Source organism: Hevea brasiliensis, chromosome 11, assembly GCF_030052815.1.
Source record: "Hevea brasiliensis isolate MT/VB/25A 57/8 chromosome 11, ASM3005281v1, whole genome shotgun sequence".
Lineage (NCBI taxonomy): Eukaryota > Viridiplantae > Streptophyta > Magnoliopsida > Malpighiales > Euphorbiaceae > Hevea > Hevea brasiliensis.
In genome coordinates, this window is record NC_079503.1 from 96,446,485 (window position 1) to 96,466,446 (window position 19,962).

Here is a 19,962-nt window from a genome sequence, read left to right on the forward strand (position 1 = left end):
TTTGAAATTGTAAACTTAATATTATGCATGTATGGTTGAATAGGATGGATATTTATTTTGAATGAGGAAGTTGAACTCCCATTTGATTAAATTAATTGATTGAGAATTGTGAGGGTGAGTTGAGCTTCCCAAATTGATTTATTTTGTGATTACAAATCGGGTGAGCTAAAAACACTCCATTGGGTAGTCCAATTTATGACCGAACTTGAAAATGGGCTTTGGATATGGGTTTTAAGGTTGAGCTAAAAAAATAATTAGGCTTATTACGAGCTTTGGGAGCCTTATGCCGACTCAAGTCCTAATATCGGTCTGGCATATAATTTGGGTCATGAAAATAAAACAATCATTTAATACAAAATTAATATTCCAAAGGTATGTTTTTTGTACTATAGTATATATATTAATAACATTATAGATAAATATTTTTAAAAAAATTTAATCTCAGGACGTCAACACTAGCTATATTGATAATATTTGTGATTAATAAAATTAATCTTAAAATTCAATAGTAGAATTTTTTTTATTTAAATTTCATTTATTATAGATTTAAAATGTAAGATATATAATAAAATATTAATTAATTTATATATTAAATTTATTGTGAACTGAGTTTACTTTAACTATATTAAAGTCATTTTTAGAAATGGTAAGATTTTGAGTTTAAGTGTAATATATATATATATATATATGGTACGATTTCATAATATAATTATAGTGCCATCTGCAACCGTCCATACAGTAAATATATGTCATCTGATAATATTAATTTTAACCAGTTGGCAGACCGAACTCATTTACTGTCTCTCTTTTAAACCATGTCTTCTTCCATTTAAACCATTCATATTTCGATTTTCTTCTATTCTGCGATCCTTTCTTAATTTGTAATGGACTTGATAGACCTTCTCATCCTTTTTTCGTCACTTGTCTTTCTCCGTTTATGGTGGCGATACTGGTCCCATACTGGCGGTGGAGCAAAGAATCTACCCCCTGGTCCGCCGGGTTGGCCGCTTGTAGGCAACTTGTTCCAAGTTATACTCCAACGCCGTCCCTTCATCTTTATAGTACGTGATTTACGTGCAAAGTATGGTCCTATCTTCACCATGCAAATGGGTCAACGTACTCTTGTTATAGTCACCAGCTCTGAGCTCATCCATGAAGCTCTTGTCCAGAGAGGCCCAATCTTCGCAAGCCGACCACCTGACTCTCCAATCAGACTGGTGTTCAGCGTTGGGAAATGTGCCATGAACTCTGCGGAATACGGTCCTCTCTGGCGAACTCTTCGCCGGAACTTTGTCACTGAGGTGACAAGCCCGATGAGAATCAAGCAATGCAGCTGGATAAGACAATGGGCATCGGAGAATCACATGAAAAGGATCAAAAGGGAGGCCCTTGAAAATGGGTCTGTTGAGGTAATGAACAACTGCAGGCTCTCTATATGCAGCATCCTAATATGCATTTGCTTTGGAGCAAGAATCTCTGAGGATAGGATAAAGAATATAGAAAGCATACTAAAAGAGGTTATGCTAATGACAACACTAAAGCTCCCAGATTTCTTGCCGGTTCTTGCTCCTTTGTTTCGCAGGCAAATGAAAGAAGCCAAGGAACTGAGGAAGAAACAGATGGAGTGCTTGCTTCCATTGATAAGAAACAGAAGAGCTTTTGTGGAGAAAGGTGAAAACCCCAACTTAGAAATGGTGAGTCCAGTTGGCGCCGCTTATATAGACTCGCTGTTTGAGCTGAAACCGGCTCCTAGAGGCCCATTAGGAGAGCAAGAATTTGTGACACTGTGCTCTGAGGTCATTAGTGCTGGAACTGACACTAGTGCAACAATCATTGAATGGGCGCTGCTTCATTTGGTGCAGAACCAAGAGATTCAAGACAAGTTGTACAAAGAAATTGTTGGGTGTGTTGGCAAAGAAGGATTGGTTAAAGAAGAGGATGTTGAGAAATTGCCTTATCTTGGAGCTATCGTTAAAGAAACTCTCCGGCGACACCCACCGAGCCACTTCTTGTTATCTCATGCCGCAACTAAGGAGACAGAACTTGGAGGCTATACAATTCCGGTGGGTGTTAACGTGGAGCTTTACACTGCATGGGTGACTGAGGATCCAGATATGTGGAAGGACCCGGGAGAATTCCGACCTGAGAGATTCTTGGAAGGTGATGGTGTTGATGTGGATGTAACGGGAACTCGTGGGGTGAAGATGGTGCCATTTGGAGCCGGCCGGCGGATTTGCCCGGCGTGGAGTCTGGGTACATTACATGTCCAATTGATGCTTGCTAGGATGGTGCATGCTTTCAAGTGGTTACCGGATCCGGCTTCTCCACCCGACCCGACTGAAACTTTTGCATTCACCGTTGTGATGAAGAATCCTTTAAAGGCTATGGTCTTGCCAAGGTCATGAATTGAAAAGTTAGTATTTCCATGTATGGCATTTAATTTTAATTGTATTATCGATTATAAGGTTAATTAGTAATCAAAACTTAACTAGTCCAACATTTTATGTAAAAAAGTTTGCGTTCTTGCTTTCAATTTGAACAGGCCGGTGTGTCACTTTTTTTTTTTAAAAAATTAAATTTTAAATCTCATATGGGGATGATAATAGTTAAGCATTTGATAAAATTTTAATAAATAAGTTTGGATAATATATAATTGAGTTTGAGATAAGTTTGAGTTTAAATGATAATATTAATATTGAACTCGAATTTTATATATTAAGTATTAATTATTTAAATTTATTTAATAATTATAAATATAAAACATATATGATATATTCTTCCTATAAAGATTAGATCAAATAGTCAAATGGCTCAATTAAATCAGATATGATTATATTTAAATAAATTATATTCAAATATGATTTTATTTATTTATTTGAATTGTAATTTGATATGCAAAGTTTGCAATGTTAATATTTTATAAAATTCATAGTCACAAAGGAGGGATATAGTTTATCATGATCAGGGTTTTTAAATTTGATCCGTCAATGAATCAGTGATATAATAAATTATTAAGAGTTTAAGATTTAATTAGATTAAATTGAAATTTAACCGTTATAATATTAAATATATTATAAAATTATTATTTATCTTAAAAATATTAATAAAAATACTATATTATTATAATTAATTCGTAGTTTGATATATTTTAAACTTACTGACTTAAATATTAGAGTGATTCGCAACGGTATCAACAAATTTACAATTTTACGGTTATAAATTGGGTTAGGTTTGAAAGTTTTGATAGATGTGAATGGACGGAAGTGGATGAGTTGGTTAAGATGATGCAACTGAAGGCTAGCTCATATTGAAGAGCAGAATCATTAATAACAAGAGCTGGCTTGGCTATTTTTAATAAATGTTGCAGATGGGTATCGCCTTGGATGGATGGATGGAGACTTGCTTGATCAGGACCATGCATCTTGGTCTCCTGTGTAAGAACAAATGCTCACTTCTGCAGAAAAAAGGCAAATAAAATTGATAGATCAATTGACTATATTTCTATTCAAGGCTCCATTTTCAAAAAAAAAAAAAAAAGTGTTAAGATGAAATTCAATGAGATATAGTACTGAATGGACCAACCCAAGTATTTTTTTTTTATCACATTACAAGTGTGATAATTTTTAAGACTACATGGGAGTGGGACCAAATATTTATATATAAATAAGAGAAAATTAAGGTTTATTAGTGTTTGGTAAAAATTTAAATTTTAACTTTAAAAAAGTAATTATTAATCTCATTATACCTTAACATTAATATTTAATATTTTAAAAATATATAAATATCAATTAATTAAAATTTAATATAGTCTCTTTAAATATTTAAATAAAATAAGTAATTAAAAATTATAAAAATAATAACCATTATTTATTAACTTCATACCAAAAACACTGGAAGGTATAACTCAAACCTTATTTAATTTGTTTTAAATTAATTGATAATTTTATAGTATTATTAAATTAAAATATGTTGATATTTAAATTTAATAAATAAATTTTATTATATATTTTATATTTTAAATTTATAAAAAAGATATATATTTAAATATAATTTGTGATGATAATGAGTGGTTTATGAAATTGGGTCAAACGAGTACCTGCGATGACAGAAAGTTTAAAGAGATTTCTATAGATGATAAGAGTAGACTCTCATAATTGAAACCTAAGGCCGATTAACATTCATATCTCAGCCGTTGGTAGAGAGCCATGACAGTTGGTAACATTAAGGTATGAGCACGAGAATCAGGAGAACAGAAAATCCAAGAAGAGATAGTGAAAGAATTGAAGTGGTGGGCGAGGCATGGGCCGGCGAGTTTGGAAACTGAGAATTGAGAGAGAGGATTTCATAATCATGGGTTCCAAACAAGACCATCCCATAATTATTCTTGCCTTCCGCATGATATAATCTCCCGTCTTTTCACATGTATTATTGAATTTTTTTTTATTTAAATTTAATTTATTATAAATTTAAAATTTAAAATATACGATAAAATTTATCTATTAAATATATAAATTTTATATGTATAATGTATATACCTTAAATTTATAATAAATTAAATATAAATAAAAAAATTTTCCAATTGTAAATATTTTCTGTTTTAATAGTGTTGCTAACAGACTAAATCATACTGAAATTAACAAATAACAGTGTATCTTGCTATTTGAATTTGATTAAATATAATGGTTAAAATTAAAAATCCTCTCCATTTTTTCTCCTTTTTCATCTTTTCCCTCAATTCTTCTTCTCTTTCTTTCTTTTGATTTCTTTTGAATGGCCATTAACAAGATTTCTCACCTATTATTACCTCCATCTTTTTTTCCTTTTTAATAATTCTCAAATTTATATATATTTAGAACACATTTTGAGTATATATATATATATATATATATATATATATATATATATATATATATATATATATTCATATTCATATTCAGATATACTCTTGTTGATAAACCTTGAGTTATTTGTCCCCTTCTTAGTTCAGGATTTGTTATGTTTTCTATCTATGAAGTGTTTGAGTGTTATGAATTATTTAGATAGGAGTGTAATACAAGAAACAAAATTTTCTTTAATAGGGGACCAAAATTTAAAATTTATCAAGTTGGACTTATAGAAAGACTATGAAGTTGAACAATGGCCATAGATCACTACTAATGAAGCATACTTCCCACTGATTAATCAAGTTAAATGTTCTATTTACAAGATTAAATCTTTTAAACCAAAATAATTATGCATGTTGAATTTACTTATAAAAAAAATATAGTAAAATAATAATTTGTATTACAAAAAATCGATTTTGATTTTGAATCAAATGGGTTGGCATCGATTTTATTGAAATCTAATTTTAATCAATTTGATTTTATCTAATTTCAATTCCAAATTGAATTGATTTGATTCATACTCCAAATCAACCCTTAATCAAATATAATGCCAGGGATTATTCATTTTTATATAAAAGTAAAGAAAATTTCTTTTTCTTTTGAAGGAGAATTTGCAAAAGGTCAAATTCGAACCATGAACTAGAAGGTGAGCTTGCTTCACTTGCCATAATTGATAAGAACGATCCTTTTTTTAGTACAGGTCCTGGCAAATCAGAAGCAACCCCACCTGCAGGAAATTTATGTTGCCAGAGGAAACCTTTTAGAAGCAGCTATGAATTTATTTCAACCTGTGGCGAAGAAAAAAAGTGTGGCTCGTTAGGTAGATGTTTCAGGTTGATAGTTAATGCTCAGTTTCAGGTTAAATATTTGGAGAAGGTATTGGTGGAAAAGGTAGCCATGAATTCTGAAAAAATAGACAGAGAAATGAATATAGAGGATATCTTAGTGTATTAAAAGAAATAAAATTGAATTGAATAATTAGTTGGTTTCATTTCAAATTAAATTTAATAAAAAAATAAAAATTGAATTTTTAAATATGAATTAAATCAAATTTTATAAATTTTAAATTAGATCAAATTAGTTTATTTAATGAATTAAACTAAAATTTTGAAATAGGATGATTCAGTTTCAAAATTTAATTCAAACTGAATTTTACTTACTAAATAGTACCATAATTATTAAAATGAAGTGTTTTAAGAGAATTTCAATTCAATTTTTTTTTAATCCTTTAAAAAATGAATCTAATTGAATTTTTTTTTTATAAATTTTAAGTTAAATTGAATTATTTAATAAATTAAATTAAATTTCTAAATTTGCTCACTCCTCCTCAGCACAAACTATTCTGGAATTTGGGCTTTTGGGTCTTACAAGGCATAACAGGTCTTTCCCCTTCACTATTATTGGACTGAAGAATGAGTTGGACAAGTATTTACGGGTATGGCCCAATTTTGGATAATGAGCAGCAGTGTGGCACATTTGTAGGGTAAATTATACATATAGCATTTTTTGGGATATTTAAATTTTAATTTATAATATAAATTTTTTTTTATAATATTCAATAGTTAATTTTTAAATTATTTATATTAATATGATATTTATTAAATTAAAAATTATATTTTTATAAATTAATAATTTTAAGAAAATAAATTTTTGATTACTAAAATGAGAACCTGCATAATTTAAATAACTGATGATATAGATAGACAGATTAATAAAAAAATAATTTTTAATTAGACAAGTGTCTCACTGAAAAAAATTTTGTATATATATATATTTGGAATAATTGGGTTAAGACATAATTTCTCTTCTCTTGCCTAAGATGTGAAGCATAAAAATAGAAGGTAAGACTTTGACCCTATCCTGAGAAGACTACAAGAGAAAAGACGAAACACTAAGATAACGCTGCGGAGCATAGTCCGCGGGGAAGCACAGTAGCAGTAGCAGTAGCAGATATGGAATGGTGGGTATACATGCCAAAGGTTGAACTACATGCCCACCTCAATGGCTCCGTCAGAGACTCTACACTTCTGTATGCTATTACTTTTTATGTTTCTTTTACTATTTCCTTTTTTTAAATTACTTTGTGAATGTGGGTAATCAATCGAAATCTTTTGCCTTGTGTTAGGGATCCAAAGCTTTTATTTTTATTTATCATTATGTTTTATTTGTAATTATCTATAAGGGGAAAGAAATTGTTGGGAAGTTGTACATTTTAAGATGCTATTCTTCATTTCTCTGCACTTAATTATTCAAGTTTTTTTTTTAATTTCTTATTATTTACAGGGAACTTGCTAGAGTTTTGGGTGACGAAGGTGTAATTGTTTTCTCAGATGTAGAACATGTTATCATGAAAGGTATGCTCATTTTCCTCTTTTCCTAGTTGTTTCTTTGTTTGATTGCTGAGAAAGTATAGGAAAGAAGAATTATCCAAGTTGAGGATTCAATTTTGATAGTTTGATGCCTAAATAAGCAAAAGTTGTGTATGATTGTGCCAATTCTGGTTATATTCCTTTAAGTTGAAATTTTCTTTTTCATAAACCAATAAAGGATAAAAGAGGGGGAAAAAAAAGAATCCTTTGTTTAAAAGGCGCATTTCTGCCTACAATCCATTTTTATTTTCTCTCTTGATTTAATTTTCTTCCTTACCTGAATTTCTTTCATTTTCTTTCTTACCTGCCTTTCTTTCTTGATAATGTGTGACATTGGTAATTCTCTATTCAATTGCATTCAGATGACCGCTCTTTGCATGAAGTGTTCAAGTTGTTTGACCTGATTCACATTCTTACCACTGATCACAAAACTGTTACAAGGATCACAAAAGAAGTATGATAATTTGCGGTTTTGTGACTATTTAAAAAAAAAAAATTCAAGATTTCTGTTTCTGATTCTTCAACTCTTCACGAAACAGGTGGTTGAAGATTTTGCTTATGAGAATGTTGTATATTTGGAGTTGAGAACAACCCCAAAGGTACTTGAATGAGCTATTGAATGTTTTGTTTTTGTTTTTGGTCATTTCAAATCAGCAATTAGTTTATATGATAGAGGAATTTGTGGGTTTCATATAATCCAGAAAAACGATTCTAAAGGAATGAGCAAACGCTCTTACATGGAGGCAGTGATGGAAGGTTTAAGGGCTGTTACTGCAGTTGATGTGGATTTTGCTCCTCAAAGTTTAGATGCCAGAACTTCCTTGAATAGAATTCCTATGAATGGTACATGCCATGGAGCTACAAGGAGAAAGATATATGTTACTTTTTCTCAGTATTGACCGTCGTGAGACCACTGAAGCTGCAATGGAAACTGTATGTAGAAGACTGTATGGATGTTTTTTAGCACATAAGTTGTTAACTGGCCAAGGCTTCTAATTTCACTTTCCTCACCCTCTATAGGTTAAGCTTGCACTGGAAATGAGAGATTTAGGTGTAGTTGGCATTGACCTTTCTGGAAATCTATTGTGGGTGAATGGTACTTGCTTACTGTCAATAAATAATTCTTCATTAGTAGATAGTGGTGGTTGTTACTAAAATGCTCATTTTATCTGAACAGGATTACGTTCTTGCCAGCATTAAAATTTGCCCGGGAACAAGGCCTCTGTATAACACTTCACTGTGGATAGGTGCATTGATGTGTCAAGTGCTTTCTATGTTTTCTAAGATTGTATGTTCTGTTACAGTGAAATTACACTTACTGGTTTGTTTTCATAACCTAGTGCTTGTAGGTACCTAATCATGAGGAGATCCAAATGATGTTGGACTTTCTTCCCAACAGAATTGGCCACGCATGCTGCTTTAGCGAGGAAGATTGGAGAAAGTTAAAATCATCTAAAATACCGGTTGATTATCTACAAAATCATTCACTTTCTTGAGAGTAACCTTCACTAGCATATAACTTGCATAGGACAGATGGTATTAAATTACCAATCTATTAGATTTTGTTCATGGTCATCAAACATTATGGAACTCTTTGGATTTTGTTAAAAATTTCCCAATGATCTCTATTCAATTGCACCTGCTGGATTTTGCTTTGCTGACAACAAATGTTAAGTTTCATACGTCCAGATTTTGCTTTGTCCTATGTTTTCACATTCCATGGTGCTGCGGTTTTCTTTTTTAAACTGCAAAGTCTACTATAAGGCTGTTGAAGAATTGTAGAATTTTGTAGTATATTTGTTTTACTGCCTAATTTCATTTGTGCTTATGAAAATTTTCACAGGTGGAGATTTGTTTGACATCCAACATCAGGACTAATACAATTTCTTCACTAGACATTCATCATTTTGGTCAGTCTTCTGTTTCCATTGGTTCATTTATATTTGTCTTATTGACTTGACAACTGCAGTACCCTCCTAAACAAGCGTGTGAAACTTCTTTTTCTCATGATTGGACTACTTGTATGGTATCACATTGCTATAGATACTTATTGTTTGTTTCTGTGTTGTAGTTGATTTGTATAATGCAAAACATCCTGTAATCCTGTGCACTGATGATTCTGGAGTTTTCTCCACTTCTCTTTCGAAGGAGTACAGTCTCGCTTCATCAGCATTTGGTAGGTGTACTGTTGATTGTGGATATAACAGCAATTATATAAAAAATCTCAAGTAACTTATCCATCTTTATTCATATAATTTGCTGTACGAAGGTCTTGGCAAGAAGGAATTGTTTCAGCTAGCAAGAAATGGGATTGATTACATATTTGCTGATGATGAAGTGAAGGGGGACTTGACAGAGATTTTTAGTTCAGCTGCTAAGGAGCTAGACCTATAATTAGGCACTTGTGGGGCATGTGCCTCCTGATAGTACTGATCACAGCCAATTTATGAAATTGTTAGCCTACTGTTTGCTGCAATATTCTTTATTTGTAGCTTGAAACCAATTGATTAAATACATATGTTTGAGTTTGCAGATTGCTCGGTTGATTCCAGTCAGTAGTGAATACTGAATAGTGATCCTTTCATTGTTGCAATAGATGATTTTGAGACTTTGACACAAAAAAATGGTGAATTTGTGTTTGCAGCCGGCCATGAGGCTGACTTTGTCCCAGTTCTTTTCAATATTTATTACAATTTTCTTTTAAAAAATAAAAAATTGTTGTGCTGTTGCTATCAAGTGGATCAAACTTTATATAGTCTTGCAACATAAGCAAAAATTAATAACAATAGTTAAATATTTGTTTAAAAATCAACACAACGTCGTTTTGGTAAAAATTGTCTAGAAGGTAAAAATTCTCTTCAATGCTGTGAAGTGATGGCACTAGCATTATCAACACGACGTCGTAAAGACAACTTATCACCGGCGACAACAATATTTCAATAGATGACCAACACCTACATAGCAATCTCAGTTGATTTCCGTTGATCATTTCGCTTCTCATCTCTCTGTGTATGAACTCCCGCCATTAATCCATCCTTCGGGGTCTAAGCCCTAACCATCAATCATCTCTCTCCCTAATCTCCATTTTAAAAGTCACGGAACATCTCTCTCAAAATTTGGTCATCATCTTCGTCAAAAGATCACCGTTACTTTCGCGCCATGATGAATCAGTAACCGCTCGATCAGATCAAATCTCGAGAACTCTTTTCATTCTCGTGCAATGTCTTGGGGATTAGGCTGGAAACGACCGTCGGAGATCTTCCGTTTAACGCTTAATTATGGCACTGAGGAATCCGAGGAAGATCTTAATCGTATGTCAACATCGACGTCATCGGGTTCATTATCTTCATCTTCTCCGTCGTCACCTTCGTCTCCGCCTCGAGATCAAGAGCTTGGATTTCGGATTGATTTGGACTGGACGGCTGCGGATGACGAGGACCAGGTGGCTTTGAGGTTGCAGTCGCAGTTGATGGTGGCGCTGCCTTTGCCACAAGATTGTGTGACAGTGGATTTGAGGAGTAGGGATGAGGAGATGGGGGAGGAAGGGAATGTGGGTGTGGAGATGAAGGTGGTCAAGAGGAGGGAGCCATTGCGAGGGATGACGATGAGCAAGGCTGGGTCCGGACAGCAGAGCGATGGGGTTGGGGTTTTGACAAGGTTATTGAGGTCCAACTTGGCTACTGGTGGTGGTGGAGTCGGGGATGGTTCTGGGTTGGGTTGTAGCGAGCATTGGCGGAGCGTCACCTGGCTCAGCCTTTGTAGTTGTGGTTTATCGGTAAGGATATTATTTTAGTTTTTTCTCCATTTTATGCCAGTTTGGTTAATGTGGGATGTGAATTGGCCTGCAATATATAGATTTTCTGCAATTTTATGTTTAGTTCATGATTATTGGAAGTGACCTACATAATCGGGAAGGCTAAAAAATACAAAACTTTTACTCAGTTGAACCCCAAAGTATTGTTCTGCGCTGTGTATAGAATCAAATTAGCAGTATGGCTACTCTCATGCTTCGGATGTAAAAGCTGGTATTTATTGAGAGGCATAATCGTGTGGTGCTTGAATTGTGCTGATTTTATTAATAGGTATTACCAGCTGAATTAATCGGATTGCCACTCCTTGAGAAGCTTTTTCTTGATAACAATAGGCTTTCAGTGTTGCCACCAGAGCTTGGTGAACTGAAAAATTTGAAAGTTCTCAGCGTTGATTACAACACACTGGTTTCTGTTCCTGGTAAGAATTGGGTTTAATTGTATATATAAAGCAGAGGTTCCTTCATGAATGGGCTATATATGAACTTTTGCAATTTATTGAGTTCTATCATCTTGGTTAAAATTTTTAACAGTGGAACTGAGGCAGTGTGTTGGACTCGTAGAATTGTCTCTCGAACACAATAAGCTTGTTCGACCTCTTCTCGATTTCAGGTCATTTTATCAACAAATCAACATACTTTATTACCATTTTTTGTTTTGATAAAGCTGTAAACACTAGAATGTTCTTCGGGTCTATTGTTTATCTCCAGTTGAATGGCAGGGCTATGGCTGAGATACAAATTCTTAGGCTATTTGGTAATCCTCTGGAGTTCCTTCCTGAAATTCTTCCGCTGCACAAACTTCGCCACTTTTCTCTCGCTAATGTCAGGATTGTAGCTGATGAGAACTTAAGATCAGTGAATGTACAAATAGAGGTAGTAATCATACAACAGTTTCATAAGCTGGGAGATTTGGTTGCTTGATTTACTTTTCGTTATTTGGCCATTTTAGATGGAGAACAGTTCTTATTTTGGTGCATCAAGACACAAGCTGAGTGCCTTCTTCTCTCTTTTATTTCGTTTTTCTTCTTGTCATCACCCGTTGCTGGCATCAGCACTGGCAAAGATAATGCAAGATCAAGGAAACCGTGCTGTGGTTGGCAAAGATGAGAATGCAGTGCGGCAACTAATTAGCATGATAAGTAGCGATAACCAGCATGTGGTGTGTTGGCAATCTTTGACTCCTTGCTATCTCGAGTTAAACCTTTGCTTGTTTATCTGTTATTCCGGGCACTTTTTTGTAAGAGTTCTTGTTTTCTGATAGGTTGAACAAGCATGCTCTGCCCTATCAACTCTTGCTGGAGACGTTTCTGTTGCAATACAGTTGATGAAATGTGACATAATGCAACCCATTGAAACAGTGCTGAAATCAGTTGCACATGAAGAAGTAATTTCTGTGTTACAAGTTGTGGCCACCTTGGGCTTTACATCTGATACTGTAGCTCAGAAGATTTTGACCAAGGATTTGTTGAAATCATTAAAATTGTTATGTGCGCATAAAAACCCAGAGGTGAGTTCCTCTCCTTGTTATTATACATGAATTTTCATTACCACTTCTTGTATTCCGCAGTCTTTTAACATTAGGTTCATCTTTCATTAGGTGCAAAGGTTAGCTTTGTTGGCAGTTGGAAATTTGGCCTTCTGCTTGGAGAATCGCCGCATCTTGGTCACCTCTGAAAGTCTACGGGACCTTCTTTTGCGGTTGACTGTTACATCTGAACCACGTGTAAATAAAGCAGCTGCTCGCGCTTTGGCAATTCTTGGTTTGTTTCTTGGATTGTAGTTTTTCCTTGTATTTTGAGATTTTTCATTCTATTAATATACAAGGGCTTGTCCATTTTGTGCTACTTCTAGGAGAAAATGAAAATTTGCGGCGTGCCATAAGAGGAAGACAAGTTGCAAAGCAAGGTCTGCGCATACTTTCAATGGATGGAGGTGGAATGAAAGGCCTGGCAACTGTGCAGATCCTTAAAGCAATTGAGAAGGGAACTGGAAAACGTATACATGAATTGTTTGACCTTATATGTGGCACATCAACGGGTGGAATGCTGGCTGTTGCTCTTGGTATCAAGCTGATGACCTTGGGTCAGTGTGAAGAAATATATAAAAATCTTGGTGCGTATAATTTTTCAAAAGATACTATTTCCCAATGTTTTGTATATTGCACAATTTATTTATCCTTTTTTACAAATTAGGAAAACTTGTCTTTGCTGAACCTACACCAAAGGACAATGAAGCTGCAAGTTGGCGAGAGAAGTTGGATCAGCTTTATAAAAGTTCATCACAAAGTTTTAGAGTTGTGGTACATGGATCTAAAGTATGGTTTTCATTTGTAAATGTTTGCTTCATTTCTTAATTTACCATTGCCCTAGGCTATTTCATAACACACACACACACACACACACACACACGTGTGACTGAATTTTTAGTAACTGCACATTAAATGAAACTTATCTTCCAATAGACTAGGGGATGCAGAAGTCATTACTTTGTAAATATACAAATTCAACTATTATATGTGATAATATCTAATGTTCTCTTCTAAATGCCCCCTTTCATAGTATGCCAAAGACAGAACGCCATAACACATTGTCTTGCAGCACAGTGCCGATCAGTTTGAGAGGTTGTTAAAGGAAATGTGCGTGGATGAGGATGGAAACCTGTTAATAGAATCAGCAGTAAAAAACGTACCCAAAGTTTTTGTTGTATCAACTTTGGTTAATGTTATGCCGGCTCAACCATTCATATTTCGAAATTATCAGGTTCGAACATAGAATTCTTTTGTTTTTCGATCTGCTCATCAATTTGCTTTAGTCTCTCTCTTTCTCTCCTTTTTTTTGGTAGCAAATAACTTGTTTATAGAAAATGATCACAAGACTCCAATAAATTGAAAGGAAAATTTTATCGTACAGCCATACGACCGGCTATGTTATATGATAGTGAGTGTTGGGCACTGAAAGAGTCGTATGCGTCTAAGATTTGAGTTGCATAGATGAGAATGTTAAGGTGGATGAGTGGCCATACTAGACTAGATAAAGTCCGTAATGAGAGTATTAAAGAAAAGGTAGGAGTGGTGCCAATTGAGGATAAGTTGAGAGAAGGGAGATTGAGGTGGTTTGGTCATGTGAAGCGTAAACATACGGAGGCTCCAGTTAGACAAGTAGAGCACATTAGGTTAGAGGATAGAAAGAAAAAAAGGGGTAGACCTAAATTGACTTGGAGGAGAGTAGTATAACATGACCTAGAAGCATTACACATTTCTGAGGATTTAACCCAAAATCGTTTAAAGTGGAGAAAGCGAATCCATATAGTCGGGATAAAGGCTTAGTTGAGTTGAGTTAGAGTATAGTGAAAAATATTTTATTTCTTTTATCAACATATTTTTCTATTTATAGTTGAATAGGAGTGAAAATTATGCAAAAAAGTACTAAATTGTTTGTTTTTCAAAGGTGATGACTAGGAAGAATTTGTAGTGGTGGTAGACTATTGGGTATGTGTCTTTGTTGTTTGTTCAGGCTTGAGTTCATTAGGTCCAAGCATGTTGTTTAGCAGCCAAGAATTAGAGAAAGAGGTAGACAGAAGTAGTGAATGGATAAGATGTGTAAGGGGGGAGGAGAGAGAGAGAGGTTGTCTTGAAATCAAGAAGGTTTTATATTCAGCTATCATATAGTCAATGCAACTCCCCATTATTCTTTTATACAATCAAGTTGAATTAACGAACCAGATCAATAAGTAATATGGATGAAAACAAACAACTCAGCTGCTCATTAGAAATAGCCAAGAATTTAGGATTTGAGTTCATTAGGTCCTAGCAGGTTGTTTGGTAGCCAAGAATTAGAGAGAGGAAAACCAAAATAGTGAAGGGAAGGGATAAGATGAGAGACAGAGAGAGTGGGTTGGGAATAAGAGAGATTGTCTAGAAATCAAGAATGTTGTATGTTTAGTTATGATATTCTCAATACAACTTCCTTGAATTTAGGAACCAACTCCTAACCAGTCAGCTTTATTAACAGATCATGTTTGATTAATTGACTGCCAAGTCTGAACATTTCTTCTATCGATTTCTTCTGTTCTTTTGAATTTGTGAAAGTTCAGAAAATGACTTTGTGCAAAAGCATGAACTTATTTGCCTTCAAAATGGTTTAGTTTTCCCTTTAACCATTGACCAATTTTCCTGAGCATTCCAAACACTAAAAGAAGTAAAATAAATGATTTCGAGGAAAGTATTTTCTGTGAAATGAAGGGAGCCTTAGAGTTAACTTTGTTTATTCTGCTGCTAAGATGCATCAGTTGATCCATTGTGCTAATTTTTGTTGGAGGTGGTTCAGAAAATTTCTTTAACCTTTCTTTTTTTGGTCTCAATGTACAGTATCCTGCTGGAACGCCTGAAGTGCCTTTTGCAATTTCAGAAAGTTCAGGTGTCACGGTGTTAGGATCACCAACAACTGGAGCTCAGGTTGGCTATAAACGCAGTGCTTTTATTGGGAGCTGCAAGCATCATGTTTGGCAAGCTATAAGGGCATCATCTGCTGCTCCATATTATCTTGATGATTTTTCAGATGGTATTCTCTTTACTTACACTTTTTTATTCCACCTTCATCAGGCCCCATAAGTTCAACAGAAAATGAGCTGAAAAAAATTCATTCCTTTATATAGATATATACCGCTGGCAAGATGGTGCTATCGTGGCAAATAATCCTACCATCTTTGCCATAAGGGAAGCTCAACTTCTGTGGCCTGACACAAAAATTGACTGCTTGGTTTCAATTGGCTGTGGTTCTGTGCCAACGAAGGTGACTCTCTCTCTCTCTCTCTCTCTCTCTCTCTCTCTCTCTCTCCCCTCATCATTCTTCAGTGTTTACATTTTATTCTGAATGATTGGTTTTAATCAATCTGGGCTTGTAAAAATTAGGATGTTGACCTTTCCTTTTATTGTACTTCCGTAACACCAGAGATCCCCAATTTTTGCTGAAGATCCCCAATTTTTGCTGAACTTCTACTCCTGAACATTTATTCAAATGTCAAATGGAAGCTCCCTAGTTTGTTTTCTCATTAACATATGAAATTAATATCAACATCATCCTTTAAAGAAATAGTCTGCATCCACACCCCCCGCCTTTTTCCTTCTTTTTTGTGCTTGTGGTGTCTTTTGAGGAAAAATATGTAGCAAATAAGTCACACAATAACATAGTAGAGATACAAGTCAAACAGGTATTTTAAGTAATTTATAGGGTTAGGATTCTATATATTTGTGATTTTTCTTTAAAGTAGGACAATGAGGGCCTATTAATGTTACTATAAGTTACAACTCCTTGAGGCTTGTGAACCGGTTCACATGATCCAAATCACAGGTCACCGGCAACCTGGTTTAGTAAAATAAATGTTCCAATATGCAGACAACTATATGGTATTGAAGAAACAATCTTTATCAGACAATTGTGATATTTTGAGGCCATTGAATTTGGGTATTTGGGTGGTATTTTATTGCATTGAGGTAGTTAACATAGCATTGATAATTGAAACTAATTATTATGCTCATAAGGTCTTAGAAAATTATAGTGATAATTTTTATTTCATTACAGTATGTTAATATTGTTTTGTCTGTAGGTTACACGTGCAATCCTGAAAAGTGCATTGCATTTTGGATAATTAACATGATTTTCCCACTAAGTGATTAGAAGATGTATACCCCTACCATATCAGTTATTGCATCTCAAGAGCAGGGACTTCTGATGCATACGGTTTTGTTCTTGTGCTGGAGTGATGTGCCCTCTAGGTAACCTTGGTGAGCGCCGCTGTGTGATAAATGATTGAGAATTTAATCAGAATCTTAAAAAGTTTGGAAATGCTTATTTTATTTGCATAATGTATGGATGATATCAAGAAAATTGCATAGGAAGCCTTATTTAGAAAAGTCGAAAGTGTTCTCATATTTAGAATGCACATGAAGAATACAATGTCTATTATACTTTTGTCAATGTTCAAAGTTACAATTATTTGTGATACTGCTGATTAAAATTCTGTTACCCTGTAGAAAAATTGGGATTCTAATTTTCATTTTTCTTTTTCCTTGGATCTTTTCAAATTGCTGCTTCATCATGAAATTTTCCATTGTAGGTGAGGAAAGGTGGTTGGCGTTATCTGGACACTGGACAAGTGTTGATTGAGAGTGCATGTTCAGTGGACCGAGTGGAGGAAGCTTTGAGCACACTCCTACCCATGCTTCCTGAAATACAATATTTTCGTTTTAATCCAGGTACATAAAGTGTTGAAATTTTGGAGTTACTGTTTTTAAGTGCATAAAACAGATACTTCACCCTTGAAGGATGTTCCTATCATCTTTAGCATATCTTAGATGCTTTTATTTTCTATTCATCTTAGCATATCTTTGATGCTTTTATTTTTTATGTAACAAATTATCATTAAAGGGTAGCTTTTTTACTGGGAACTTCTAGTTCTTAGGCAGTGTTCTATATGGTTTGCTATTGCAGTTGATGAACGTTGTGATATGGAGCTGGATGAGACTGATCCAGCAGTCTGGCTGAAGTTGGAAGCTGCAGTTGAGGAATATATCCAGACTAATTCAGAAGCCTTTAAGAATGTTTGTGAGAGACTACTTATGCCCTATAAGCATGATGATAAATTATTAGAGTATTTGAAAAATCAGCAATTCCCAAAGGCAAAGATATTACATACCGGTATTATACCTCATATTCTCTTAAGTTACTATTTCAAAGGTATCGATAATTTAAATGCTCCTTTTGCTGAGCCTAAAAAACTTCTGGCTTGCTGCTATGTTAGATGAGAATGGTCCGTCATTGGGTTGGAGGCGTAATGTGCTACTTGTTGAAGCTTTGCATCGTCCAGATTCAGGAAGAGTTATGCATCATGCTCGAGCACTTGAATCTTTTTGTGGCCGTAATGGAATTAGATTATCTCTTATGCTCGGGACATCTGGAATTGGAAAGACAATGCCAGCAACAGCATTCCCATCACCATTTACTTCACCTCTGATTACTGGAAGCTTCCCCTCTAGTCCACTTCTATACAGTCCTGATTTTGGCCCCCAAAAGGTTGGGCGAATTGACATGGTTCCGCCTTTAAGCTTGGATGGATTTCAATCTGGAAAGAATGCTTCATCACCCCCAATGTCACCTTCAGGACGCAGACAGTTATCGTTACCTGTTCGGTCATTGCATGAAAAGTTACAGAGTACTCCACAAGTAGGAATTATACATTTGGCCCTTCAAAATGACTCCTTTGGTTCAATATTAAGGTGAGCGTGCCTCTTTTTCATTTGATTTGTTAGTCTTTTTTTTATGAGTTTAGTTTCAGCTATTGTCTTAACCTGCTCAATGCTTATCTCTCTAGTTGGCAGAATGATGTATTTGTTGTTGCCGAACCTGGAGATCTTGCAGATAAGTTTCTCCAAAGTGTCAAATTTAGCCTTTTATCTATGATGCGTGGCTGCCGTAGGAAGGTCACATCATTCCTTGCGAATATTTCAACAGTTGCTGATCTGGTTCGATATAGACCATACTTCCAAGTTGGAAATGTTGTCCATCGTTATATAGGACGACAGACACAGGTCTGTGTCCATGATTTCTGCCTTCCCTCTTGGATGATTTGTGTTGTTATTTATAGGGTATTGATTGCTATTGATCTCCAATGCAATGTTGATATTTTTTGAAGGTTATGGAGGATGACCAAGAAATTGGGGCATATATGTTTCGTAGAACAGTTCCTTCTATGCACTTAACTCCTGATGATGTTCGCTGGATGGTATTTTTTTTTGGCTTTAATTTTGTCTATGGTTTCTCTAAATTTTGTGAAGCTTTAGATGAGGAAATGATTGATATTTGGTCTGATTTATGTGACTGCTTGGTCTTGTATGACCCAGGTTGGAGCTTGGAGGGACAGGATAATAATATGCACAGGGACGTATGGACCTACTCCAACTTTAATCAAGGCCCTTCTGGATTCTGGTGCAAAAGCTGTTATATGCCCTTCTGCAGAACCCCCAGAAATTCCAGTTACATCAGCCCATGTGTCAGGGGAGTTCAATGTTCTGGAGAATGGGAGGTTTGAGATTGGAGAGGAAGAGGCAGAGGATGAAGAGGCAGAGCCTGTCAGTCCAACAAGTGATTGGGAAGATAGTGACCCTGAAAAGAATGGGGAGCATTCGATGGGTTTTTGGGACGATGAAGAAGAGGAATTATCACGGTTTGTCAGTCAGTTGTATGATAAATTGTTTCGAGAAGGGGCAAGGGTAGATGTGGCTCTACAAAATGCTCTCACTTCGCATCGGAGGATGAGGTATTCTTGCCATCTTCCCAGTATACAGTAACTAGTTGAATATTTATACATACATGAAAATGAAAATCAAAGATTAGTTAAAAGAAAAAATAAAAAAAAGGATAAATGAGAATATAAGATGAGTTCATGAATAATTAGAGCGACTACGAGAGAATATTTCCAATTTTGAGGCTCAAGTAAAACATTTATGTTCTTTGTGATTCATTGCAGAACACAAGTAAATAGCATGTGCCATGACCTTGTTCTTAATGTTACAGATCTGCTATTTATTTTTCATTTAACTTGGGTACTTTTTTATTTTCCTTTTTGAACTTGTACTTTTTATGTCATTTAGTAAATGATGTGATTGTTTGGTTAGCAAAACATTACTGGATAAGCAAATGTAATTACAAACCTTGGATTGGATGTGTTATTTGATTTATGCAATCAATTAATGAAAATTAAATTTAATACTATGAGATGATTGGATAATCTTATTTTTATAAAAATATATTAATAATTAATTAAATTATTTTTTATCTCACTTAATTATTGTATAAATATTTATTGTATTTAGTAGAGATAAAATGTAAAATTTAAAAAAAAA

The 19,962-nt window shown here is 34.5% G+C and overlaps 2 protein-coding genes and 1 pseudogene across 4 annotated transcripts; all 3 read left to right on the top strand.

Moving 5' to 3' along the window:
• The first annotated feature begins 804 nt into the window (after positions 1-804).
• LOC110633202 (cytochrome P450 77A3-like) lies at positions 805-2,542 on the top strand. The gene has a single exon (XM_021781705.2). The coding sequence runs from the start codon at positions 885-887 to the stop codon at positions 2,403-2,405; it is 1,521 nt and encodes a 506-aa protein (XP_021637397.2). The 5' UTR covers positions 805-884; the 3' UTR covers positions 2,406-2,542.
• A 4,155-nt stretch (positions 2,543-6,697) lies between these two features.
• On the top strand, positions 6,698-9,786 carry LOC110633187 (N6-mAMP deaminase-like; annotated as a pseudogene).
• Positions 9,787-10,199: 413 nt separating this feature from the next.
• LOC110633205 (phospholipase A I) lies at positions 10,200-19,831 on the top strand. 3 transcript variants are annotated; one of them, XM_058130436.1, is made up of 18 exons: positions 10,200-11,027; positions 11,335-11,482; positions 11,595-11,673; positions 11,783-11,936; positions 12,013-12,222; positions 12,325-12,570; positions 12,661-12,823; positions 12,915-13,175; positions 13,256-13,377; positions 13,661-13,822; positions 15,430-15,622; positions 15,717-15,853; positions 17,178-17,316; positions 17,552-17,758; positions 17,862-18,336; positions 18,432-18,648; positions 18,753-18,842; positions 18,961-19,831. In XM_058130436.1, the coding sequence occupies exons 1-18, from the start codon at positions 10,473-10,475 to the stop codon at positions 19,405-19,407; spliced, it is 4,005 nt and encodes a 1,334-aa protein (XP_057986419.1). In that variant the 5' UTR covers positions 10,200-10,472; the 3' UTR covers positions 19,408-19,831. The 3 variants fall into 3 exon arrangements, with proteins under 3 accessions (XP_057986419.1, XP_057986420.1, XP_057986421.1); XM_058130438.1 differs by lacking the exon at positions 10,200-11,027 and having other exon boundaries at positions 11,438-11,482; positions 11,772-11,936; XM_058130437.1 differs by lacking the exons at positions 11,335-11,482; positions 11,595-11,673; positions 11,783-11,936; positions 12,013-12,222 and having other exon boundaries at positions 10,201-11,027.
• Positions 19,832-19,962: the final 131 nt, after the last annotated feature.